This window comes from Prionailurus bengalensis, chromosome E1 (genome assembly GCF_016509475.1).
Source record: "Prionailurus bengalensis isolate Pbe53 chromosome E1, Fcat_Pben_1.1_paternal_pri, whole genome shotgun sequence".
Lineage (NCBI taxonomy): Eukaryota > Metazoa > Chordata > Mammalia > Carnivora > Felidae > Prionailurus > Prionailurus bengalensis.
In genome coordinates, this window is record NC_057347.1 from 4,284,129 (window position 1) to 4,311,080 (window position 26,952).

The following is a 26,952-nucleotide window of genomic DNA, read 5'->3' on the forward strand; positions in this document are numbered from 1 at the left end:
AGTATACGCCTGTCTGTCTTCTGCTTCCAGCATCCCCCAGGCACCCCGTCTGCCACATTAACGCCAGCCAGGAACTGCCTAACGCAGGGGCATTCTGTCCCTAATCCATTCTCTTGTTCTCACTTCGGTTCTGAGCTGTCAGCTGCTGGCTAATTACTCCCCATGTCAAAACAATTACCGGGAAAGAAAAAATAATTTTGCATCCAACCATTTCTCTCCATCCGGCAGCTCTGCCCTGACCTGGTGTTGCTGTGTTTCAGGCCCCCAGTCCCAGGCACACTCAGAAAAAGTGCTTGGTGGAGATCTGAACGGTTACGGCTTACCCACGAGCATTCCTGATTATTCCCAGTCCTCTGGGCTCTCAGCTGACCAAGAGTTAGAGGCCAGAAGTGGGTGCTTTTGAGGCCTCCAGCCTCCGGGCAGCAGGGGGCAGGTGGAATAAAATAAAATTGGTCAATGATCACTCATAACCATAAGGGACACAATTCGTTCTGGGGATACAAGAAAAAAGGAAAATGCCCATTTCAGCTGTTTTTAAGAGAAGAAAAAGGGAACAGAAGCTCTTATGTAGTAACTTTCATAATTTCCAGCACAGATATAAACACACGCACGTATAGGTCTCATCCCTCGTTGTGGGCGGTTAAAAACAAAGAGGGGGGCTTGAGGGATGCATCAGAAGAGGGGACGGGTGTTTGGGTAGAAAGGGAAAGAAAGAGGCCTTCAGGGGCGTCGGAGAGGAAGTGGATAAAGACAGAAAGGAGGGGCATGACAAGAGTTCCCGAGAGACGCCAAGCAACAGAAAAGAGTCCGCAACATCCGTCGCCCAGAATCCATGGGGTCAGTGGCCCTGCTTCCCTCCAGCTCCAACCCCCAGCAGAGAAAGCTCCCTCCTCCATGCCTCACTGTTCCCTTAGAGCACCCCAACGAGTAGACTTAACCCTTCCAAGTGAGAAACTCAGCCCTGGACAGCCCCCCTTCTAATCTCCCTCCCTTTTTTTCTAACTCCCTTGAGTTCTCTCCTCAAGTTTAAGGAACCCAGGAGCCCCGGGGTCTTGTTCATGACCCCCGCACGCCCACCCCTCCTCACACAGTCAACATGGCGGAACGCAGGGTTTCCCCAGGCATGCAACTCGGCGGCATTTGTTCTAAATGTGAGGCGGTGAAGGGAAAGGGAAGTGTCTTATGGTCCAAGGAGTTTGGGACCAGTGGCCCCCATTATTCACTGCTTTATTACCCGAGGCCTGTTTAAATACAGGCACACCTCAGAGATATTGCGGGTTGGGTTCCGGACCACCACAATAAGCAAACGTCACCATGTAGTGGGTCAAATGCATGCTTTGGTTTCTCAGATGTACGTGAAAGTTATGTTTACATCCTACTCTATTAAGAGTAGCCTAAGGGCAGTATGTCAAAAAAAATGCATATACTTCATTTAAAAATACTTTATTGGGGCACCTGGGTGGCTCAGTCGGTTAAGCGTCAGACTTCGGCCCCAGGTCACGGTCTCGTGGTTTGTGAGTTCGAGCCCCACATCGGGCTTTGTGCTGACAGCTCAGAGCCTGGAGCCTGCTTCGGATTCTGTGTCTCTCCGTCTCTCGGCCCCTCCCATACCCATGCTCTGTCCCTCTTGCTCTCAATAATAAATGAAAAAACGTTAAAAAATTAAAAAAATAAAAATACTTTATTGCAGAGCACCTGGGTGGCTCAGTCAGTTAAGTGACTTCAGCTCAGGTCGTGATCTCACAGCTTGTGAGCTCGAGCCCCACGTCAGGCTCTATGCCGACAGCTCGGAGCCTGGAGCCTGCTTCGGATTCTGTGTCTCCCTCTCTCTCTGACCCTCCCCCACTCACACTCTGTCTCTCTCTCAAAAATAAATAACATTTAAAAAATTAAAAAATCACTTTATTGCCAAGAAACATCAGGCATCATCTGAGCTTTCAGCGAACCCTCATCTCTGTGCTGGTCGAGGGTCAGCGTTGATGGCTGCGGACTCTGCAGGGTGGTGGCTGGAGGGACAGTGGCAATTTCTTGAAATAAGACAACAGTAAAGTTTCCTGCATCAGTGGACTCTTTTCACGAACAATCTCCCTATAACAGGTGATGCTGTTTGAGAGCATCTGACCCACAGAAGAACTTCTTTCAGAATCAGAGTCCGTCCTCTCCAACCCTGCTGCTGCTTTATCAACTCAAGTTCGTGGAATATTCTCAATCCTTTGTTGTCATGTCAACAATCTTCACAGCATCTTCGCCAGGACTGGATTCCATCTAAGAAATCACTTTCTTTGCTCATCCGTAAGAACCAACTCCTTAGCCAATGAAGTTTCATCATGAGATTGTAGCCATTCGGTCACATCTTCGGGCCCCACTTCTGATTCTAGCTCTCTTGCTGTTTCCGCCACGTCTGTAGTAACGTCCTCCACTCAAGTCTTGAACCCCTCAAAGTCCTCCATGAGGGTTGGAATCAACTTCCTCCAAACTCCTGTTCGTGTTGGTGTTTCGACCTCTTCCCGTGAATTGCGAATGTTCTTAACGGCACCTAGAACGGTGGACCCTTTCCAGGAGGTTTTCCGTTTGCATCAGAGGAATCACTATCTATGGCAGCTAGAGCCTTCCAAAATGTATCTCTTGAATAGTAAGACTTGAAAGTCAAAATGGCTCACTGACCCAACGGCTGCAAAGTAGATGTTGCATTAGCGGGCCTGAAAACAACATGTATCTCACCGTCCACTTCCATCACAGCTCTTGGGTGAGCAGGTGTATCATCAACGAACAGTCGTATTTTGAAAAGAATCCCTTCTTCTCAGCAGTGGGTCTCAACAGTGGGCTTAAAATATTCAGTAAACCAGGATGTAAACAGACGCGTAGTCAGGCAGCCTCTGTTGTTCCTCTGATAGAGCCCGGACAGAGTAGAGGAGCATCATTCTGAAGGGCCCTGGGACTTCTGGAATGGCCAACGAGCACCGGCTTCACCTTGAAGTCACCAGCTGCATTAGCCCCTAAGGAGAGAGTCAGCCGGTCCTTTGAAGCTTTGAGGCCAGGCGTTGACTTCTCTTCACCAGCTCTGATAGTTCTAGATGGCATCTTCTTCCAACAGAACACTGTGTGGTCCACCTTGAAGTCTATTGCTTAGGGGAGCCACCTTCATGAACTCTCTTGGCTCGACCTTCTGGGGAACCTGCTGTCGCTTCTGCATCAGCACCTGTTGCCTGACCTTGCACTTTGACGTTGTGGAGACCGCTTCTTCCCTCAAACCTCCTGAACCAACCCCCTGCTAGCTTCAGGCTTTTCTTCTGCAGCTTCCTCACCTCTCTCAGCCTTCATGGCATCGAAGAGAGTTAGAGCCTTGCTCTGGATTGGGCTTTGGCCTCAGGGAATGGTGGGGCTGGTGTGACCTTCCATCCGGACCACCCAAACTTTCTCCCCATCGGCAATAAGGCTGTTCCTCTCATCCTTCCTGTGTCCACTGGAGAAGCACTTTCCATTTGCTTCCAGAACTTCTCCTTGGCGTTCACAACCTGGCCAACTTTGGCCCAAGTTTTGGCCCATTTCAGCTTTCAACATGCTCTCCTTATAGAGTTCAATCATGTCTAGCTTTTGATTTACAACGAGAGACATTCAACTCTTCCTTCCCCTTGAACACATAACAGGTTTTCAACTGGCCTAATTTCAATATTGCTGTGTCTCAGGGAAGAGGGAGGCCTGAGGAGCAGGAGAGACAGGGGAGTGGCCAGTTGGAACAGTCAGAACACACACAACATTTATCAGTGAAGTTCACTGACCTATACGCACACGGCTTGTGATGCCCCAAACGCAATCACGACAATAACATCAAAGATCGCCGATCACAAAGCAAATCACTGTAACATATATCATTGTAGTGAAAGAGTTGGAAATATTGAGAGGATTACCAAAACGTGACTCAGAGACACGAAGTGAGTAAATGCTGTTGGAACAAAATGGCGCTGACGGGCTTTCTCAACACAGGGCTTGCACAAACCTTCCATTTGGAGAAACCTCCCCCATCCGTGAAGCCGCCACGTGTGCTCCTGGACGCTGACGTGTTCCGTGAACCTCACACAAGGCAACGGTGCGTGGCATTCCTACACTTACATGGGCGCCGAAGAACCCATTCTGGGCCAAAAAGCAAGAATACCATGGAACCCACTTTGGGAAGAGCTGTGGCTGCAGGAAGGCAGGTTTTGAGGGCAGGCCAACCCAGGCAGACTCAGGGGGCCAGTTCTGTGCTCAGCACCTCTGAAGGCACCCCCCTGCCTCCCACCCTCAGCACACCCCTGCCTCCCACCCTCACCACACCCTGTAAGGTGGAGGGAGGCTGCATCTACCCAGCTCTGTCCGGGGGAGCAGTTTCACATGACGGCCTTCTGGTCTGGAAACATCTGTCTGCCCACCTGGGCCTCACTGTCTTCACCGACTGTCTAGAATGAAAACTGTATTCCCCCAAAACAGAACTCACAACACATCCGTCCCCGGGGTTGTAAATGGCTGAAAGCCTGTGGCTATTCTCCAGGGCGCCAAAGGTTCAACTGGTTTGCCTGAGCTGACAAAATCATGGAGTTAGGAACCACACGCGAGCCCTCCTGCCTACCGGAAGTGTGAACCGCCTTCCTTGAAGTCGATGGCGAGGTCTAGCTGAGGGCGGTCACGGAGGCCTCTCTAGGCCTGGTAACTTGCTAATTCTGCAGTGAATGGAGGGTCCTGCTTTGCAGCAATGCTGGGGAGGACAGCTGCTAGGGATTCCTGATCTGGAGAGGGTGTGGGTGAGGGGGAGCCCCCTTCCCAGGGGCCCCTGCTCAGGGGAAGCACAGCTGTCTGTGGGCACAATGCTCCTACCTGGCTCCACCAGCTCAAAGGCAGGCCCTCCCTGATCAGCAAGGGAGCCAGCTCGTTGCCCTTTGATCGGGCTCCCCCGGGGGCTGACGGAGGGAGGCTCTTCACCCAAGGATGATCCCTTAATGGGCGCAATCCCCCAGGCTGGACAGAGCCCGAATCTGAACCTGGGTTTCCCCACAACTCCCACCCCCTCACTGTCAGCGCAAGTCCGTAAAAGACCGATTACCTCCAACCTTAAAAAAAACACACACAAGGGGCTCCTGGGTGGCTCAGTCGGTTGTGTGTCCGACTTCAGCTCAAGTCATGATCTCACGGTTCGTGAGTTCGAGCCCCGCGTCGGGCTCTGTGCGGATGGCTCGGAGTCCACTTCCTCTGTTCCCTCCCCCCCCCAAATAAATAAAAACAATAAATTTTTCTTTTACTAAAACATAAATGCCACGTGGTATCCAGGACTGGATCCCAGAACAGAAAAATGACATTAGTGGAAAAACTGGTGACAGCTGAATAAAATTTAGTTAATAGTAACGTATGGACATTAATCTCTTACTTTTGACAAATGCACCCAGTTACGTGATGTTAACAGCAAGGGGAAGTCAGCAAAGGGTTTGTAAGAACTCTCTGTACTGGCTGTGTAATATTTCTGTAAACCTAAAATTATTGCCAATTAGGGGCGCCTGGGGGGCTCAGTCAGTTAAGCATCTGACTGTGGCTCAGGTCACGATCTCACGGTTCGTGGGTTCGAGCCCCGCGTCGGGCTCTGTGCTGATGGCTGGGAGCCCGGAGCCTGCTTTGGATTCTGTGTCTCCCTCTCTCTCTAACCCTCCCCTGCTCACGCTCTGTCTCTCTCTACCAAGATTAAACATTAAAACATTTTTTTAATTATTCCAAAACAAAAAACACATATATTAAATAAAGTAAAAATACGTTAACCATTCAGTTCCTCAGCTACATTGGACACAGTGTATCCGTTAGCCACATGCCTAGTGTTACTACAGTGCACAGCGTAGATACACGCATTTCCGTTATCACAGAAACTTCTCATGGATGACACTGCTCTATGGCATCATTCATTCTGCCCAGGGACTCATCCGTGAAACTCCCAGAACCTCATTTTTCACCCGGTATTTTCCTTCCGTCTCACTGTGACAATCTCTCTCTCCATAAATCACTGCCTCCACACAGGGTATGAAACCAGCCCAAGGATCGTTTTTAATATTTGCAGCAGTTACTGAATGGAGCCTTTGGTGCTTCTGTTTGGGTTTAAACTTTATTACCGACGCGGACCTCGCCCAGAAAGCCTGGCACGAAAGGTCTCCAGGAAACCTACGGAATGAACACACCTCCCAAGTCTGGTGGTCGTAAAGGAGGCAGTGAAGGAAAAGCCCCCAGCTCAGTGCCGACCCTACGTGACACCCCACAAAGAGTGGAATCCCATTTTTGGGGGTGCACTGGGCCTTGCTCCCCCCCGGTGGGTAACCCGGCTGGCTGTGCTAACGGCATCTGACGGACCTGCCCGTCCCTGCCAACCGAGAGCAATTCTGATTAAGCTGAGTACTGCCTGGCCGCTTCAAGGAGGCGGTGTCTTGGGTAGTCAGTAGAGCGTCTGACTCTCGATTCCAGCTCAGGTCATGATTTCACGGTTCTGGAGTTTGAGCCCCGCGGGGGGCTCTGCGGTGACCATGCTTGGGGAATTCTCTCTCTCCCTTGCTCCCTGCCCCCTCCCCCACTCGTGCTCGCTCTCTCAAAAAATCCATCCACTTAAAGAAAAAGAGGCAATGTCTCATGAAGACAACTCTGCCGCATTTCACTGTCACCCTCACCTCCAACCACCGCACTCAGAATGCAGTTCTGACCCCTTCCTCTGGCTTGCTGGTGGGGGCAGGCAGGCTCCGCCCCTGCTGACTGCTCTTCCCCTCATCACCTACCACTCCCCCCCCACCCTTCACTGCGCACCCTCCGGCCATACTGGCCTGCTCTGTGAGCTCAAACATGCCAAGGTCACTCCTGCCTCAGGACCTTTGCACCTGCCGTTCCCTGACCCATAACACATCATCACGACCCCACACACATACCATCTTCTCACTGGGGCCGTCCCTGACTCTCCAGTCCCACGCTGCCCCGCGGCCCTCACTTTAACCCCTTCCAAGAGAACATGCAAGAACAATCCGACACATTTCACATTTGGGCTTATTTGCCCAAATTCCCCACTGGAATGCGGGTCCTTGGGAGCAGGGACCACAGAGGTGTGGCTTATCTCTGGCGCAGTCCCCAGCACCGAGAACAGCATCCGGCATATTCTTCGAAGGAAAGGTTTGAAAGTCTATCACGGCTGCGTTCTCCAAAGCACGAGCACAAGAAGAGGACCTTGAGTGGTGGCCAGGAGAGGAGTCAACAACCCCAGGAGCGTGGGGGGGTGGGGACGGTTAAGCTTTGAAGCAACCTCGTGTCCTCGCCGGGTCCGTTTCTCTCCCACAATGAAATTCAACCTCCTGAAAGCTGACTGTTCTAAAACCGAATGAGAGAATGCCTGGGGGGGAAAAAAAAAACCCTAGTGCTCCCCGTAGAAAGAAATGTCAATGTGGCTGCTCTTCTATTCTTTTGATCAGAGGTTTCCCGCGAAAGCTAGAAAAGGGGTCAAAACCTCACAGATGCTCCTAGAGCCTCCCTGGTAGGATCCTTCCCGTCCCCCAGAGGGACGATGCAGACTTGACCGGCGTTCACGCCCCAGGGAGGGGGAGAGAATCAAGAGTCATAATCCACAGAGGGCTGGACGGGACCCGAGCTACAACCTTCCTCCTCCAGGCCCTCGTGTATAAATGGGCAGAAGCAGGCCTGGCACGGAGACGCGACGTGCCCGAGGCCCCAATCTGACAAGCTGTGATTTCTAAATCTAAGATGCCGTGACGACCAGGGAAGGAAACAAAGGGGCCTCTAACTGAACGAGCAGACGCCCCTTCTGGCTTCCATGGTATTTGCAAAAGGTGGGTCTCAGAGCCCGTGAGCCACGGTTCTGCAGATTTCGCCGCGGCTTCTCACGTCGACGGGCCACGGTGTGTCGAGCGACCCTCCAACAGTGCACGACCCGTGTTCTGAGTCACCCCAGGACAGAGCCCCTCAACTCTGGTACTACTGACAGGTGGGCCTTATAGCCCTTTGGGGGGTGGCTGCGCTGGGCAATGCAGAGGTCTAGCAGCATCCCTAGCTTCCGTGCACTGAATGGCCACCCCGAAAATTATCTCCAGATGTTGCCAAATGCCCACCGGTAGGCAAAATCACCCTCAGAGTTCAGAACCACCCTGCTGGGGGCAGAGCAGCTTAAAAAGTCCGTGCAGGTGTTGTAGACAGACAAAAGAACAGAAGCACGGAATCAAACAGGGTCTTCACTCGAGACCCCGAGCCTTCGGAATGCCGATGCACCTGCTGAGTCGCCAAAGGGCAATAGGGTAGGCAGAATTTCCACCTGCATTCGCCCACAAATGCAGAGAAGTCGACAGACCTCGCATCCTGGGGCCTTGGGAACAAGTGTCTCTGGTCCCTGGCGGGTGGGGGCAGAGGAGGGCGAGTCGGTGTCCACGCGCTCTGTCTAAACGCTTTGGCAGTTCTCGTCATTGGGTCTGACCCTCTCCCTCCCGGCTCCCCCTCCCTTCTCAGCTCCAGAGTCCCAGCACCCAGCTCTGCGCTCAGGGTTGTGCTGATCAGGGGAAGGCAGGAACCTGTCACCTGAGCAGGGCCCTGAGCCAGCTCCTGCCAGCCCCTCTCCTGGGAGACGGCCCCCGAACCGCACAGAGGGGACAGAAGGATGCTAGGGACCGTGCAAGGGAGAACAGGCCCCAGTGAGGTGGGCCCACAGACTCAAAAGGCAAGTCCCCCAACCCGCCCCACCAGCACTCTCTGCAGGCCACAATGGCCGCAGACCAACTGCTCTGGCCAGAAAAGACAGCTGGGTTTCCTTTCTAGCGTCTTGGCTGGCCAGGATCAGGGGCCACACCTCACTTTCTGCACGCTGGCATTTCTCCTGTTATAAAGAACAAGAACAAAACCACGAGAACGACAACGGAGAAGGCAGCGTGCCCGAAAAGCCTGTCGTCTACAACAGGTCGCAAGGCTGAATGAGAGCCCGGTTCTGGAGACAGGCTCTCATCAGGGAGCCCTCAGCCCAGCCCTAGAAAAGCAGGAGTAAATGCCCCATCGCCCTCCTTCCCGAGAGGGCTCCCTTCCGGGGCTCCCGGGCGGCCCAGTCGGTCAAGTGTCCGACTCTCGAGTTTGGCTCAGGTCACGGTCTCACGGTTCGTGGGTTCGAGCCCCACGTCGGGTTCTGTCCTGACAGTGCAGAGCCTGCTTGGGATCTTCTCTGCCCCTCCCCTCCTCCCGCTGTCTCTGTCTCTCTCAAAATAAATACATAAACCTAAACAGAAAGGGTTCCTTTCTGTTTGAATCCTTTTTTTTTTTTTTTTAATGTAGGTAAAAGATGTACGTAAAAACATTTCAAAAGCCCGGAACATCCCACGCCTCGGCTGACTGTCCAGAGCTTCCTGTGTAGTCCATTTTCATTTCCCTAAATAACGTACTTTGATCGTGTTCTGACTTCTCAGTGCACCAGCGATCAAGTCCAAAGACTCTCCACTATGAAAGGCAGGCTGTGTTCAGCCCACTCTCTGCACCCAAGACCCTTCCTCTGTTCCAAGGTTTAAGGGTCTTCTTTCTACTTACTATGCCTGTCTGCACACACGCATTCATTCATTCACACAGCCACTCATTCATTCATTCATTATTTCAGCTCTTCCGTGGGTCACCTGTGATGTGTTAGGGAAGCTACTCAGACCTCTGATCTGGGGCCACCGTGAAGACAGTGCAGGCCCTCACTACCCTGCACATAAGCTGCTGTTCCTCCCCCAGCCCCCTCCCCACCCTTCCCCTCCGTCCAGCTACACCCCATGTTTTTTCAAAGCTGCCAACTTGAAATTCCAGGCTGCCACCACAACCACACCTTCTGGACTTTGGCCTCCGGGTTGATGCTTAAGGTTGGAAAACCATCAAATGAGGTTCGCACCCTCTGTGGCTGTGGAGACATTCGTTGCAGCCAGGCCGTGTCTGGGGACTGAGGATCCCACAGAAGAAAAGGGGAGACGAGGTCCCCACCCTCGGGGAGTGTCCTGCCGGGATCGCCAGGGAGAGCCCATCCTCCGACCGCTCCCTGGGATCGGCCAGTAAGATCCCCCGCCAGGCTCCAGACCCCAGAACCCACAGCCTTGGCCTTTCCGATGAAGGCGGGTGTGTGGCCCCTCCCGACTGCCCCAAAGTAGTGGGTGGACTGTACCTGTCGGAGGCAGAGAGCTCCTGTGAGGGCCAGGGCTGGCTGGAATCCCAGAAGAACTGCTGGGGCGTTCCCAGGTGGTCTCTGGTCAAAGAGAGAAACACGGTCACTTTGAGATTGTCATAGGGCAGAACCCCAGAGGGTCGCAGAGCAGAGCTAGACGGCAGAGCTGGAAAAAATAGGGACCTGGCCGGGCCACCGTCCTGCCCAAGCCCGGGAGGCGGGAGCTGGCTTTCTGCTCCCACGTCATCCCCTCCCCACCTGCCACGACAACCGAGCCTCTCTGCTGGGGACCCTTCTCCACGCAGCTGTGAACAGGAGGCAGCCTTCCGGCTGGGATCCTTGGAACCGTCCCTCGCTGGCCCCCTACCCAGCCCCCACTGATCCCCCAAGGCTGCCGACCCATGTACCTCCATTTCGGTCTCGTGCCCTGGAACCCAGACACTAACTGGGTGTTTCTCCCAAGTGCCCACTGTCACCTGAAACCCCAAAGCCAGAGGAAGGAGCCCTGGCCTGGGGTCTGTACAGAGACACGGGTCCCCTGTCAAGTGAAGCTGATTTCCCAAGTCCTTCCCGGCTCTCCAGGCCTACGTCTTGTCTGAATTCCAACCACTACATCGGCCTGGTCCCTGCCCCCTGCCCCTTCTCCGGATGCCCAGCCAGGAACAGAGCTAACACTGCAGCCATGTGATGGCCCCCTGAACTCGACACGAGCCACATTGCCACTGTAAGCAGCGACTTCTCCTAAAGTTACCTAGTGACAAAAAGAATGCCTTCTCACTCTGTACAATATGATGACGTAGAAAAACACAAAGAAAAGAGTAGACACCCATAATCCCACAGCTCTAAGTCAACATTTTGGTATCTCTGGAGATTTATTTTCTTTCTTTTTTTTTTTTTTTTAAGTTTATTTATTTTTCAGACAGAGAGAGAGACAGAGCATGAACGGGGGAGGGGCAGAGAGAGAGGGAGACACAGAATCGGAAGCAGGCTCCAGGCTCTGAGCCGTCAGCCCAGAGCCGGACGCGGGGCTCAAACTCACAGACCGCGAGATCATGACCTGAGCCGAAGTCGGACGCTTAACCGACTGAGCCACCCAGGCGCCCCTGGAGATTTATTTTCAAGCCATATACACATCTTTAAAAAGAAACAAGGGGCACCAGGGTGGCTCAGTTGGTTAAGTGTCCAACTTCAGCTCAGGTTATGACCTCATGGTTTGTGAGTTCGAGCCCTGCATCTGGCTCTGTGCTGACCGCTCGGAGCCTGGAGCCTGGAGCCTGCTTCGGATTCTGTGTCCCCCTCCCTCTCTGCCCCTCCCCTGCAAGCGCTCTGTCTCTCTCTCAAAAATAAACCAACATTAAAAAACTACTAAAGAATAAAAAATAAAAAATGAAACAAACATCATACTGTACTTTCTTGCCACGTATCGACTTTTGGATCTTTCCCAACGTATTAAAGCAGCTGGGAAGTACAGTGGTTAGCATCTATGAACAGTGGTGGTTCTGGGGCCAGATGGCCCGGCTTTGAATCCCGGCTCTCCCTCTTCCCACCACCAGTGGAAGCTTGGCCAAGCTAACGGTCTTCCAAGAGTCTCCTCTGCAAAATGAGATCAAAATGGGATCCACCGAGGCAATCATTGTATTCGTGCCAAATGCCCACGTGGAGTTATTTTTAGCCAGTGGAATATACGGACATGACATTATTTAATGAAAATTTCTATTACTAAGAACTCAATGGTCTCCAATGCCAAAAGCAAAATTAAGCACAGCTTTCCACTGGCTTCTCTCAATTAGGATTCGAGAGGACTGGGTTTCTGCCTGGGCTCTACTGCTTATCTGCTGTCCAGCCCTGGCCAAGTCACTCTGCCTCTCTGGTCCTCGGCTTCTCCGCCCAAAATGAAAGGGTTGAGCTAACTGGTCTTTCAGGCCCCCAAACTCCCGACTCCAGCTCCAAATCAGGGGTCTTAAAACTTTAAACCCATTGTTTGGGTTTAAGGAGTTTATGGCTCCAGGAGTCAGTCGGGTGGGAATATGGTCCCTTCATGTCTTAAGGGAGAGAATACAGAGGGGAGGTTGAGGGAGAGGAGGAGCAGGGAAACAGCCACCAGGAACAAGGAGGGACGGGCAGACCAGGCTCAGCGTTTTCCCGGTGGGTGGGCTCAGCCCAGAGCCCATCTCTGGCTGCAGGTCACGAACAGGGACAATCCTTTGCTGGCTCCTCTCCCACAGGGCACACAGAATAACGTCCAAACCCCGTAGCCCCCTGCAAAAGGGCGCCCCTGTCTGTCTGTCCAGATTGAATTCTCACTTCACCCCAGCCCATTTGCCGATCTCGCAACATGCCTTTTTGCTATCATGGTTCCCTCCCCCCGGATGCCAGAATCTCATGCACTAGTCAAGTCTCAACGAAAATGCCGCTTCCACCAGGCAGCCTTCCCAGACTGCGTTTCTGCTCTGGTGTCAAATGCCCAAACTCTCTAGAGCAAATGCTGCCCAGCTGCAGAGGCTCACAGTGGAGTCCCTCTTGGGGCACAAGGCTGTATCTGGGATTGGGGGCAGGGGGTGTTGCCCACACAATGGCTGGCCCATGTTGGGGGGTAAAAAGCCCACCAATTCCCTTGCCTCGAGGCAGACAATTCCACCCAGCTCAGAGCTCTCAGGGGCTGGCAGGGGCCCTTCCTGTGACTTTACTACATTACTGCTTCCTTCCCTTCCCCGGGGGGTTCCTCCCAAGAGTATACCCCTGCCCCCGAGCCTCCTGCACTTAAGTCTATCTCAGGTTCATCGGAGAACCAGGCCTGAGAATCCCCGACAGCCACATACCCCCGCCCCCCCCACATACCTTCCATCTAGCTCCTCTGAAGGAATCAGCACTCTGTCCCACCTCTCAGACAGCACAGACCTTGACCCCTGTCTTACCTCCCTGAGAGCCGGGTCTATGTGCCCGGACAGATGGGCAAACGGAAGGACGGACACCGTGACGGCACAATGTAGGTTCCCATGTGATATGCCCTTCCAGTCTCTAGGGATAGACAAGCCCTGTTCTTCCTACATGTGGGAAAGGTCCCCCAGGGAACTGTCCACTCTGCACCGTGGCCTTTACCCCTTTGGTGGCTGATGCCATGGACCTGATTTCAGAGAAGGCCCTGTAGCCACATCGGGGCTCGTGAAAGTCGGCTGGGAGCAGGGCGGCAAGGTCACTGGGCCGCCTCTGTAAGATCACCAGGCCGCCTCCACGTGGGGCCTATGACGGAGGGCCAGCTCCTCTTAAAGCTGAAGTTGGTCACGCTCAAGATGAAACTCGGATTCTAGCTGGACGAGAGCTGAGCACACATGCACGAAGAAAAGAACACAGTGGCAAATGACTCCTGGCGGCAAATGGAGAAATCCCAGAGGGCGGCAGGGGGAGGCGACTCGTGGCACGGGAATGGTGGCGGGGGGGGGGGGGGTTGTCGGGCCAGACTCGGAGCAACCTTCCCACTGAGGCCACTGAATCTGCGGGATTCGGGACCCCTCCAGGATTGAAACTTACTGAAAAGTAAATACATGAAAATGTGACCTGGTGGCCTTGGGGGGAGGGAGGAAAGAGAGGGAAAGAGAGAGGACACGGCAACAGACACGAGGACTTGACTCGCCCCTCCGTCCTCTTACATTCATCCACCTGTGTGCTGGGACCTGAGAGACACCACCAAGCTTGGGGGAGACAAAGCAGCCTGACTTGAAGGCCCTTTTAGCAGAGAAGCCTCGGTTTCTTGTCCCTCCTCCCCCCAGCCTGGGGCTCTCCAGGAAAGAGGGCGACAAGCGGCAGAGACCCTCGGGCAACAAGAGAAAATGCGCCGAGAGCAAAGAGCAGGGTACAGCTGCCCCTGTGGGTCCCCTTCGCCTCCCCACTGGGAATCCTAAGGACGGAGCAGAGAAGCCAGCGTGGCATCATGTGCTTGGAGGGTCTGCAGGAGGCCCCGAGATCGCAGGCAGGTGCAGGCTTGCAGTCTGAGCCCCACTCGCCAGAAGGCTCGCTGGCTGGGTCATATACAGGCCCCCCCAGAGGCTGGAGTCCCTCGTTCCCATGTGAACCACATCTGTCCGGCCAAACGCCATCAGGGCACCATAACTTCTAGAGGATGCTTTCTAAAGGATGCTCGCCTTGGCTGGCTCTGACTTAGCCCAAAACCCAAAGCCACTCACTGCAAGTCTGAGGCGGGTAGGTGGCCAGGCCGGGCCTGGCAGATGTCTGGAGAGAGCCACGGGGACTGTGGCTGAGTGACCTCACCAGCAGCAGGAAACATCACCCCAGATGACCATACCGCCCACAGGGAGGAAGCCATTTCTAGATCTTTTCCAATAAGATTCCTTAATCTATTTACAGCACACCGAGCTCATCGACCAAGTCAAAGCAAAACTGAAGCGGGAGTTGGGGGCCCGAGTCACCCTGGATTAAGGCTCTTCTACATTCTCTGGAGACCTATCCCTGGGGCTTTAGGTGGTTCCAGAAACAGCCAGACTCCTCCTGCTACCAGAATCGTCACCACGCAGCCCCCAGAGGCTCTAGGGAATATGGGGAGGTCAGCCTGGAGAAGTGAGATGTGTTCTTGGAGAGACTGTCCGTCCAACGCAATTCACGAGAAACACGCTTTTCCTAACGGCGGCCCTCACTCAATTCGGACCTCCTCCACGAAAGCCAGGAAGAGCCACACACACAGATCGACTGACTGTGGATCAAACCGGCCCAGGGAAGTCGCTCTCTAAGCTATCAATGCTACGAGCTAGAGGTTTTAATTTCCCTGTCAGTGGATGACAGTTGCTGCCATGTAGAATAAAACTTTCAGAAAAAAGTCTACTTCAAAGGAGGACAGAGACGTAAATCTGGGTTTCAAAGCACAGATGGCCCCTCCTTACAAGAATAACCCTAATGCTAATAATAAAACAGGAAGCGAGGCACGACTTAGTGACTTTAAACAGTCACTTCTGGACTTCATTGCCCTTGTTAAGACTGCATCCTGCTTGCATTAGAAATACCGGCTTCCGGTGGGAAAGCCACAAGGACCCCCTGGATCGAGGCCACTGGTCCTGGTGATTTGCCTTTTGGGGAAGGTGTGAGCCCTACCCTCCCTGTCCCGCTTGGTCCCACCCTTACACCCCAACCCCTACTCCCTGTCCAGCCCCAGTGGACACCTGTTCCCCATCGGTCCACTTGCTTGGCTATGGTGGTGGCTCTCTGCTGCCCCCAGTGGCTACCAGGTGAAATAACCACAGGTACCAGCCCAGAGGGAATTGGGTCCTTTGGGGTCCTGGCTGGCCTCTGCCATCAGGCCACCCCCACAAAGGCAAGCTGCAGCAAGTCACAGAACCCAGGTCAGCGTCCAGAGGGTCCCGCTCACCTCTCTCCCCCCTCGGGGACTCAGCAGCAGACGCTCTGGTTCCCTCCCATGCACCCATGTTTCCGTGGTCCTTGGCTTTGTAATCACCCCAGTGACGGGCCTCTGGCCCATGAGGGCATTCCCAACCCCTTCTTAAAATTAAATAAAATCTGACTTCCAACCACACACTCTCTGCAGGAAATGAACTACCAACTCTCTGCGCATCTACTTGTGCATCTCCTTCCACGGTCCCCAAATACCTACGAAATGGGTGCAACCGTTTCCACTTTCTAAGAAACGAAATCCTTCTTTCTAAAGAAACTGAGGCCTCGGTTGAGAACCAGCAGAGCTAGGACTCGCTCTGCCAGCAAGAACCACCAAGTGCCCGCTATGCCAACTTCCCTGAGCTCTGTGCAGGGAGCTACACAAAACAGTCCTGTTTTAGTCTATGCACCACTCTGTTTGAGAATCATTTTTTTTAACGTTTATTCATTTTTGAGAGACGAGAGAGGCAGAGTGGGAGCAGGGGAGGGGCAGAGAGAGAGGGAGACACAGAATCCGCAGCAGGCTCCAGGCTCCGCGCTGTCAGCACAGAGCCTGATGTGAGGCTCTCAGGTTAGATGGCAGGACATGCTAAAGACAATAAAGCAGGGAAGGGGGATAAAAAAATTGTATTAGAAAGGGATTTAATTTTAGAAGAATATCCAAGGGGCCCCCGGGTGGCTCAGTCGGTTAAGCGTCGGACTTTGGCTCAGGTCATGATCTCATGGTTCGTGGGTGCGAGCCCCGCGTCGGGCTCTGGGCTGACAGTTCGGAGCCTGGAGCCTGCTTCTGATGCTGTCTCTCATTCTCTCTCTCTGTCTCTCAAAAATAAATAAATAAATAAATATTTATAAGAATAGCCAAGGAAGTTCTCCCCGAGAAATGCAGTTGAGTAAAGTTTGGAAAGTAGTTTAGCAAGTTTCCATTGCTGCATCAGAAACCATCCCAGACTCAGCAGCAGCTGCAATCAATGAGCATTTACGACGTCATACTGTTCTGGAGGGTCAGGAATCCAGAAGGGGCTTAGTGGGGCAGTTCTGGCTCAGGCCCTCCCATGAGGTTACAGTGTGATCTTAGCTGGGGCTGCATCATCCGAAGGCTTGAGCAGGGCTGGATCCGCTCACATGGATGGGCCAAAGTTCCTTGCCCCCAAAGCGTGAGATCCGAGAGAGCAGGGAGAAACCATGATGTCTTTTATCACCTAGCCGTAGAAGTGACTCTCCATCACAACGACCAGATTCTACTGCTTGCAACGCTGACAGAATGTGGGAGGGACACAGAGCAGCGTGAGTGACAGGCACTGGGTATGTTGGGGGCCCTTTTGCAAGCCGGCTAGCGCCAAAGAAAAGTAACAAGCCATGCATGTAGTATGTGAGGGAACAGAACTGCAGGTGGAGGGCACCGAAAGTGAGAAGGTTGAGAGGCAAGCACACATCTGTCACCTTTCAAAGAGCTGCAAGGAAGATTATATGGCTGAAAAGTGGGGGTGGAGGCAGAGGGCCAGAGTCAGAGGTCACAGGGCCAGACTCGATCACCCAGGGCACTGGCTCTCAGAGTCGGGTCCTGGACCAGCAGCATGAGTGTCTCCTGGGAACCGGCTAGAAATGCAAACCCTCGGGCCCCATCACAGACCTGCGGAATCAGCAACATTGGACGTGTGGGGGCAGCCACTGTGGGGCTTGAGGCAGAGAAGTGACATGATCCAATGGTGGCCACTCTGCCAGGCCCTGCCTCCGAGCAGGCTTCCTGGGCTCACGCCCCTCAGCACCTCTGGTGCCCTAGATGTGTCATCTGTGAGTTCTGCCTCTCTGTGTCCACCCTATCAGTCCTCCAGAGACTGAGACAAGCTTGGGCTCTTCCAGAACTCCCTCCAGAAGGAGCAGTGGGAGCTGGGGAGTGTGGCGTGAGTGGGGCAGGGTCCATGCAAGTGAGGACAGCACGGCCAGCACCACCGCCATCAGCTAGGATGCCGGAGGGATCCGGGGATGTCCCACTCGGGAAGGGTCAAGAAGGGGTGCCCAGGTAACGACCCCTACTCGCAGCTCTAGAACCAGGCCCTTCCATGCCGGTTTCAGACCCTGTGGGTGAAAAGGCAGTTCCTGGACGATCTAACGACCCCCAGGAAGGGCCACTTGACGAAAGAGATTCTGGCATGGGAAGCTTTATCTCGATCCGCCTCCCACGGGGGCTTCCCCAACTACCCTCAACTCGGCTCACACAGCACGGATTCCCAGCGGCAGGGACGGATCAGGCGGCCTCTCAGCAAACGGAAACATGCAAAGTCTTTTTGCAAACTGCCATCAGTGGGCACGTCAGCAGAACTGTGTTCTGTGGGATCGATCGCCTACGTCTGATCGCCAGAGGGAGGGCTCCTGAGCCTGGGCCAGACCCTTACTTTCGGGCAGCGTGGACCACTGGGGCCCCAGAGTCCGCATCTTGAGTTCCAGCCAGAAATGCGTGGCAGGAGTCGAGCCCGAGGAGACCCGGAGCAGACGTGGGGACGTGTTAGCTAACGGCCCCCAATTTGCAGTGTCTACGAGCCGCAGGCAGTGCACGTGTGACCACGGTGGCCCCCGGGGCTGCTCCCCTGAGCTCTGAGAGCCCCCGTGCTCTGAGGACAGGGTGATACCAAGACTCTGCTGTTCAGGAGAAAAAAGGAATGGACGGTCCACCTGCCCTGGTGCTTCAAACGCCGTCCTCAACCCAGAGTTGCTGTTATGCACCTCAGAGGTCAGGCATTGGTGTCCTCCAGACAGATGTTCAAATCCCAAGTCAACCCCTTGGCAATGAATGGCGTGGCACCCGGCCTGCTTCCTCACTGCAAAGCAGGGATAACATTGCAGGAGTCTGGGGGTACTGGATGAGCAGTCAGTGGGCCACACACAGCCTGACACAGAGGAAACCCTCAAAGCCCCGTAACGACAACGACAGTATTAATAAAACAAAACCCTCTCCGTTCCTTCCTTCTCTCTGCTTCCCAGCCTCCCACCCCAAAAGCCTCCTCCCTGCTTTCGACCCTGTTCATGCTCTCCCAGAGCACATCTCCCAAAGGGAGAGGGAGGGTAGGGCTCCCTCTCTGATGCTAGGGAGAAGAAGGTTCTAGAATGCCTTCCTTAGCACGTCTGAGCTGTAGAGGGTGTCCCTCAGCCAAAGAAACATCACTATCAGTGGTCTACCACTTTCCAGCAGCTCAAAGGATCCTTTCAGCAAAGCCTGTGATCCAGGCAGGACAGGGACCCTCACGCCTGGTTCACAGACCGTACAGAAGCTGGCGATGTCGTCACAATAAAGCAGCAGTCCCTTTAGCGCCCTGGCCCTTTGACATTAGCCTGAACCAGTGGCTGGCTCCAGGCTACGTAGAGGCCCTAGAAAAGGAGGACCAGCCATGGCCAGAGAAATTCTAGTGGAGACGTGGGGCACTGGTGGGGCGCCTGGAACTCTCTGAGCCTGTCCTTTAAACCCTTTAGGGTCCCTGGTGTGTGTCAGCCCCCTTAAAGAGTGCACACCCGGGCAGACACACCAGGAATCCCTGACCTTGAGTCGAGGGATAACCAGGGTTGACTGCAATGCAGGAAAAAAACAGGTGGTAGCAGCTCACAGATATTATGACCCCCAACTTAATGGTTGAGCAAACAGGAGGTAGGTCCTGAGAAAGAAACCTTATCAAAACCGAAGCCTGGACCCTCAGAATCCGGGACTTACGCACAGGTACCTGCCAGAGCTCCCATCCTGTCTCCCCCAAACCTGGTGACTCATCGGGGTCATTGGGACCACTTGGTAAAAACACAGATTCCCAGACCTGGGACCTGAAAATTCTCCAGTCTCCGTGATTAACCAGATTTGGGGGGGGGGGGCGGGGCAAGTGGTAGAGTCCATAGTAATCTATCCCAGGAACCAGCCACAGACCAGAAGACACGTAAACGAGACAAAACTTGAGGGTTAGGATCAGGCAAGGTTTGAAGCAAGACGCATGGCGGGAATGTAGGGTAATTTAAGGAACTCCCCAAACGCCCATCATCATTACCCGACCTTCTAAAACTATCAGGCTCACGACACCTGTCTCCAGAGAGCCACGGCTTTGACGTGAGGCACTTTGTCATCTATTCTAGTTCCAGGGGCAGACTCACGAATTAGAGTAGGACTGTCACAAACCCTTTCGCACGGCTCAGTCCTTAGACTCTTCCTAGAATAGGGGACCATGAGATGGAGAGGAGAAAGTGTGCGGTGAAGGAAGCCGAGAGGGAAAAGGCACCAAGAGAAGGTGCCAGTGGCTGCTTGATGGGGACAGAGCTGGCAGAGGGCGGAAGGCAGATCAGGGCCAACGGTTCAGACACGGGGAGAGCCCAGGTGACCTCACGGTCCTGCGTGCTCCTCGTCCACACCATTCAGACTTTCCGAGTACTAGCTACGAACAGGTGCCAAGCCCGGGGAGGGGATCCAGGAGCCCACAATTTTGTCCTGCTCTCAGGCAGCTGACGGTCTGGATGGGGAGCACGGATGACCTCCTCGTCCCTCAGCTACAGCACCTGCCCTCAAGTCCAGCCCTCCCAATGGATGTATCCTGAGGGCAGGGACTGGGTCAAATAAATGTATCCTTGTCTCCCAGGCACCAGGTAGAGTGGGCATTCGGTGTTGGAGGAATGAACGCAGACTCAGCTCAGAGCAAACAGGAGAACTCAGTTTGGCTATGTGGCCAAAGGCTGCTTTTCACAATGTGTGTGTGTGTGTGTGTGTGTGTGTGTGTGTGTGTGTGTGTCTAGATGAAAAGACAGACGAGTGGATGGAAAGACAAAGAAGGACCAGGCAGAACGGACAGACTTCCCATTCCCTTCACATAGCATGAATTACAAATCCCGCAAGCAGTCCAACCTAAAACGAGCAAAGAATACACGGTGGCTGGGGTGGGGGGGGTGGTGTTAAAGAAACATAATGGCAGATTACCAAGCGGAAGAGACGTCCGGTCTCACTCAAAACTGGAGAAACCCAAACAGAGATGACAGCAAGACACTGTTTTCTTACCCACCGGACACGTGATGTCTTTCAAGACTGACAACCCCTCGTTACCAAGGATCTGGAAAAACAGGCTGGGAGTGTCTTGGAAAGGCAGTATGGCAATGGCGATCAAAATCCCAAACGCACATGCCCTTTGACTTAACAACAGTTTCGGGGGTGTAGTGATGGCATCAGGACGAAGATATGTCTGGGGGCATGTTTTGTTAGAGGAGGAGAACTCCAGGGACACGCTGGGAATGCCCAGGGGACATGATGCCGTTGTTCCTGGGTATGAAGCGGATGAGGGTGTGCTGGGGTGCGGGGCGTGTCCAAAACACATGGCGAAGTGTACAAAAATGCACAGAAGGGTACAAAAGGTTCTCAGATGCATTTCCGAAAGGGGCCTACGTAGGGGCGCCTGGGTGGCTCAGTCGGTTGGGCGTCCGACTTCGGCTCAGGTCATGATCTCACGGTTCGTGGGTTCGAGCCCCGCATCGGGCTCTGTGCTGATGGCTCAGAGCCTGGAGCCTGCTTCGGAGTCTGTGTCTCCCTCTCTCTCTGCCCCTCCTCTGCTTGCATGCACGCTCTCTCTCTTTCTCAAAAATAAATAAAATAAAATAAAATAAAATAAAATAAAATAAAATAAAATAAAATAAAATAAAATAAAATTTTTAAGGGAGGAAAAAAACAGTCCATGAGAGTGTACTAGAATATATTCGCCTCTTTTGCTGGCAAAGCCCTTTTCAAGTGTGACCTCAAAAGGAAGGAATGGAAAAAGCTAGAGACTGTCCCTCCTCTCCATAAAAATCATCATCAGAACCTTGAAACGTCATTTTGCAAAATGGAACTATTTGTTACACATCATCAAGGCCCTTCTCTAAGAAGGGTGCAAACACCAGAGCTCGCTCTTTGTAGACCCACCTGCCTGCTTAGCCACCACTCCCTGGACCAGTGGACACAGCACAGAACGGCTTGGGTGGGTATCTTCGACCGTCAGCGGCCAGTTTCTGCTAAAAGGCTGCTAAGGAGAAGAAGCAAGTCTGCAGAGAGAAATACGTAGGAAGGAAAGCGAGCCCAGAGAAACAAGTAGGCATAACACCGCGAGGTCCCAGAGACAGGCCAAACAGCTCAGCACCTGATTTCTGGTCCTTAAGCTGGAGCTTCTATGAGACACCATATATCCTTCTCATCAATGCCCCCTTTTTTCCCCACAAGCCAGTTTGAACGGGCTTCTATTCTCCTGCCCACAGAAACTGCCCGGTAAACAGCCAAGGCCAGCCCTGAGGCCATCAGATCCACATCTGGAATATTCTTCTGTGGTCATGCTACACTGGGGCCTCTTAACACAGCCCCAGGAGGACCTCCACAGCCTGTCCATGGAGAAATCACACCGCTCAACCGTTCAGAAGCTTCTCTTCCCACCAAGTGGGATTTTCCACCCATACGTCACCTTTCTGATTTGTTTCCTGAGAAAGTCGGCCTTTATGAACCTCGGTCGCTCGGCACGGCTGATCCTTATTTAGAAGACTTTCCAGTAAAAGGTGTGACTTTATGTTTATAAATAATGCTCGAAATCACGGAGTGCTGCTTTTCACAAAGACACAGGAAACTGTCAGAAAGAGCTATGGTTATTTTGGGAACAGGAATAAGCCATCCTCCCTCCTGAGAGGCGACCGCCAAGGCACTTTCTGAGCCCTGCTGGAAGACCATCCGGCCCCCGAATCACAAAGGACCCCGGCCGCTCCTTTGGGCACACCGAAGTCCTTATCAGGAGCCAACAGTGCAAAACATGTACAGTCAGCGATTCTGGACATCACCACCTCTCTCCAACATCAAGAAAGGCTGTGCACGATAGACAGGACCACACAAGCTGGGGAAGAAACAGGCAGCACTTGAGAGTTGATGAAGTAAGATTTCCTTGGGAAACAGCACGAGCAGGTTGGAAAAAAACCTCTCTGCCAAGAGGCCTGCCAGCCTCACCCACTAAGGGAAATTCTAGAATGCTGCAAACAGGGGCAGCCTGCAGGGTGGGCCTAAACTGCTGTAATGCTTCTCCATCACCTGGAGGGCTGGTAAAGGCACCGAGTTTCAGAGTCAGGAGGTCTGGGCTGAGAGACTGCATTTCTGACAAGCCCCCCCCCGCCCACCTCCAGGTAATGCTGCTGGCCCAGGAACCCGACTTTGAGAACCACAGGCCTAGAGGGGGCCAAGGAAGGGCAGAGTTCTCTCCGCCGAAGTGCTTCCTCCTGGTAAAGGAGATATAGTATGTCTATATAGTGGAACATTCCTCGGCGATCAAAAAGAAGGAAATCTTGCTATTTAAAACAACAAGGATGGAGTATATTCTGCTAGGCAAAATTAGTGACAGAAACACAAATATCATATGATTTCTCTCATATGTGGAACTTAAGAAACAAAACAGAAGAACACAGGGGAAGGGAAGGAAAATTAAGATAAAAACAGGGAGGGGGGCAAACCAGAAGAGACTCTCAGATACAGAGAATAAACTGAGGGTTGTTAGAGGGGAGGTGGGTGGGGGGCTGGGCTAAATGGGGGATGGGCGTTAAGGAGGGCATTTGCTGGGATGAGCATTGAGTGTCATATTAAGTGATGAATCACTAAATTCTTTTCCTGAAATCATCACTACGCTATATGTTAACTAACTTGGATTGAATTTTTAAAAATACAAAAAAGACCAAATTAAAAAATAAAACTGCTTCCTCCTGTCTCCAGGTATTAGGGGAAAGTTTTGGGTTTTTTAAAAAAATATTTATTTACTTTGAGAGAGAAAGGGAGAGAGAGAGAGAGAGCACAAGCAGGGGAGGGGCAGAGAGAGAGGGAGACAGAATCCCAAATATCACTGGGCTCGATCTTCCGAACCGTGAGATCATGACCTGAGCCAAAATCAAGCGTCGGATATTAGCTGACTGACTCACCCAGGCACCAACCCCCAACCAAAAAAATTTTTAAAGGTACAACCATCAAAGCAACCCACAAATTACTCCTGACTTGAAAGGACCCACTGTTGACCGGTATTCCCTCCAAGCAGGTGGTGCTGTTAAAAATTGTAGCAAAGAGTCCATTTGGCCCCAGAGATCCAGGAAAAAAAAAAGTGAACCCCCCCAGAGGCAGGTGCTGTGAGAGCAAAAAAAGAACCCACCGGCACCACCAATATTCAGGCTGCCGTGGAATCCCCGTGAGGGCCTCATCTCCATGTCGAAAGTCCGCCAGCCAAGAAGACTGCATTTGTACACCCGGTCACTGGAACGCACTCTTTGTAGGGAACAGCTGAGCTGGGGGGTAGGGGGTGGGGAGGGGGGGACGTGGGAGGCCAAAGCGCTGGGTGGTCCCTCACCCATTCTGTTCTGGCTCCCAAGGGTCTGCTCCTGCTGCCCGCCGTGCACCCTTCCTGTACTGGCCTCCATATCAACACATATCATTTTTTTTTAATGTGTTTTGTTTTTTTTTTGAGAAGGAGACAGCACGCAAGCAGGGGAGGGGCAGAGAGAGAGGGAGACACAGAATCGGAAGCAGGCTCCAGGCTCTGAGCTGTCAGCACAGAGCCCAACACAGGGCTCGAACTCACGGACCTTGAGATCGTGACCTGAGCCGAAGTCAGACGCTTCACCGACTGAGTCCCCCAGGCGCCCCAACAGATGTCATTTTTATATGCCAGTGGCAGAAAGCAAGTGAGGTCTTTATCTGGGGCCAGGGAAGAAGAGGGGTGAAGAAAAGGAGGCAGGAGTCCCTCTTGACTCTCAGCCCGACATTCTCCTCCCTTGGCGGGAGACAGCACATGGCCCGGCCCCCTTGGGTGCTCCTTACCCCCAGATAAATGAGACCAGGCTCCCCGACTGTGCACCCTGACCCCAGAAGAAACCCCAAAGCTTAGCAGTGCCCAAGATAAGACGAGAGACTCCAACGGGAAAATGGCATCTGAGAGAGCAATGTGGAGTCCAGGAGGGTGGGCTGGGATCTGAAGATTGGGAAGAAAGAGAGAGCGTTGGGGCTCTCAGCTCCTGTCCTCTCCTGCACCTCAGAGGCATAACTTTTATCCTACTTATAAAATTAATACAGGTCCCCAGAGGAAACGCTGGAAAACACAGAAAAATCAGAGAGAAAACAGAAGTCCTCCAAGATCCGTCGCTGGGAAAGAACCACCACGGACCAACCCCCAGCCCCCCGCCCCAGCACCTGGAGGCAAAGGTGTGGCATGGGGGCCAGGGGGCCACCCCAACCTGCAGGAATCAGGGACAGAAGGAAGGTGGTGGCAGGGCTCAGGGCTATCTGCACAGCCACCAGGGTTCATCCCCTGGGGGAAATTCGGAGCATGAAACCAGCCGGATGCACTCTTGCAAACACGGGGAAATCAAGACTTCAGGATGCCGGGGACGCACGAAGGAGTGACCAGAGCAGGAAGGGGCAAAGCTGGGGGCCCGACCCCCAGCCCGGTCCTCTCTGATGCGCTCAAAAACCGTTATGAGAACAATTCAAAGGATCTGGAAATCAGCTGCTTAATGTGTCTCTTTCCGGAAGCTTACATAAAAGCTTTTCTGCACGTCCCTCTCCTGGAAGCACCAGGATTCTGGGACCCAGGCGACTATTTTCAGCCAGAGCCCACGCCCTGCATTCCCCGACAGGCTGTCAATGCAACAGGAAAGGAGGCCACCTTCCGGCTGCTGGTGCTACTTTACCTGAGGGCCGGGTGTCAGAAACACAGGTGACAGGTCACACCTCTCCAAGGCCTTCTGGAGGACACGCTGCCACCCGTCTGACTTCACAGTGCCCAAAGAGATCACCGGTGGCCTGCCATGCCGGGGCCTGGGAAGCGTGTTGGTTTTCCGGGGCTTCCCCACAAAACACCACCAACCAGGGGGCTTAAACAACAGAAATGTGTTGCGTCCCAGTTTTGGGGGCCAAGAGCCAGAGATCCAGGTCTGGCGGGGCTGGTTCCTTTTGAGGGCTGTGAAGGAGAGTCTGTTCCAGCATCTGTCATCTGGGTCTTTGTATCACCTCCCCCCCCCCTCCCCCGCCATGTATTTGCCACTATGCCCCAAATTCTCCTTTTTGTAAAGACCCCCGTGGATTGGATCGGGCCCACCGTGTTCCAGGACGACCTTATCTTAATTTGAGGATCTGTGAAGATCTTATATCCAAGGTCACGTCCACAGCTCCTGGGGGTTAGGATTTCAACATCTTTTGCAGGGGCACAGACATCAATCCCTATCAGGAAGCAAGGGGCTGGGGCTGGGGCTGGCTGTGAAGCCTGGGCTAGAAGTCCAGAGGGTCTGGGTCTGTGGCACCGCCCAGAGGGGCAGCAAGGGGACCGACCACCAGGGACCAGGAGACAGCTAAGCCCAAGTCTAACGCAGACCCCAGGGGGCCTCCGATCAGACCACATGTGCCCAGTCAGGCTGGCTGTGAACATACGAGCTATCAAACTGCTTCTGCTCTGACTTCTCTAACCCAAGTGCCCCCAGTCACCTGGAACCCCTACGAGGTCCCCACAATGGCCACGTGAGGGTTAATTTGGGGGGTGGGAGTGAGAGGCAGGACCCCCCCCCCCCCCGGGCATATTGCTCCCACAGCTCCTCCCTGTTCCAGACTGCAGGATCATTTCCACTCTCCCCCATTACAGGAGCTGTTTCTTCCGGGGCTGAGGGCATCTTCGGGCGTGCAGAGAAGCATTAAGCACAGCTGGTCGGGAGATTCAGTCAACAGCAACAACCGGGGGGCTGCCGTACGCAAGGCCCGGCTTATGGTGTGTGCAAAGGACAAGATCCTTCCAGCGCAGGGTCTCAGTGCCCCTGCGCTCGGCCCAGCATGCTGTTCCCAGGGGGCGGCATGAAGTAAACACATCCTGCATGACTAACTTCTCACCCTGTTCTCCTCCCACGCCTCTTGGATGAGCTCTGCCTACTCTGGAATCCGACTGGGACTGAAGTAACAAAAACGCCGTTACCCCACTCCGAGATCTTCCTCCGATAACAAAGATCTGATCATCGGGAAACCCGCGCCAGCTTTACGGACGGAGGCGCGTTCCCAAACTGTGGCGGGTGATGGGCATGCTGGTGTTGCGACTCTTTGGTTTCAGAGAATCTTAGAGCCGGAAGGGATCTTCAGAGAGGTCTATGCAAGCAGGAAAGAAAACCTGAGATCCAACCCACGAGGAAAAGACCCGTTTAACAATCCCCTCTCCACCTGAAGGACGCAGTCCGTCTCTGCAAACATGTAAACATGTAGCCTGTGTGCACTGTGAGCCCACACCGCCCTCCCCCGTAAGAAGCCACCCAAGCGGATAATTGGAGCTGAGCACAGAGAGGAATTAACAAACACTTGTTGCTTGATAATCAATTCTTGCAGCGCTTGCCCACTCACTGATCAGAATGCAACCTAC

General features: G+C 53.4%; 1 protein-coding gene across 9 annotated transcripts in view; it reads right to left on the reverse strand.

Annotated features, from left to right (window-relative positions):
* The window catches only part of GAS7 (growth arrest specific 7), a 220,238-nt gene that overhangs the window by 51,173 nt on the left and 142,113 nt on the right, over positions 1-26,952 (reverse strand). For all 9 annotated transcript variants that reach the window (XM_043583115.1, XM_043583121.1, XM_043583123.1 and 6 more), the window contains exon 3: positions 10,169-10,249. In XM_043583115.1, the coding sequence (XP_043439050.1) occupies positions 10,169-10,249 (81 nt within the window). The remainder of the gene's footprint in view (positions 1-10,168; positions 10,250-26,952) is intronic.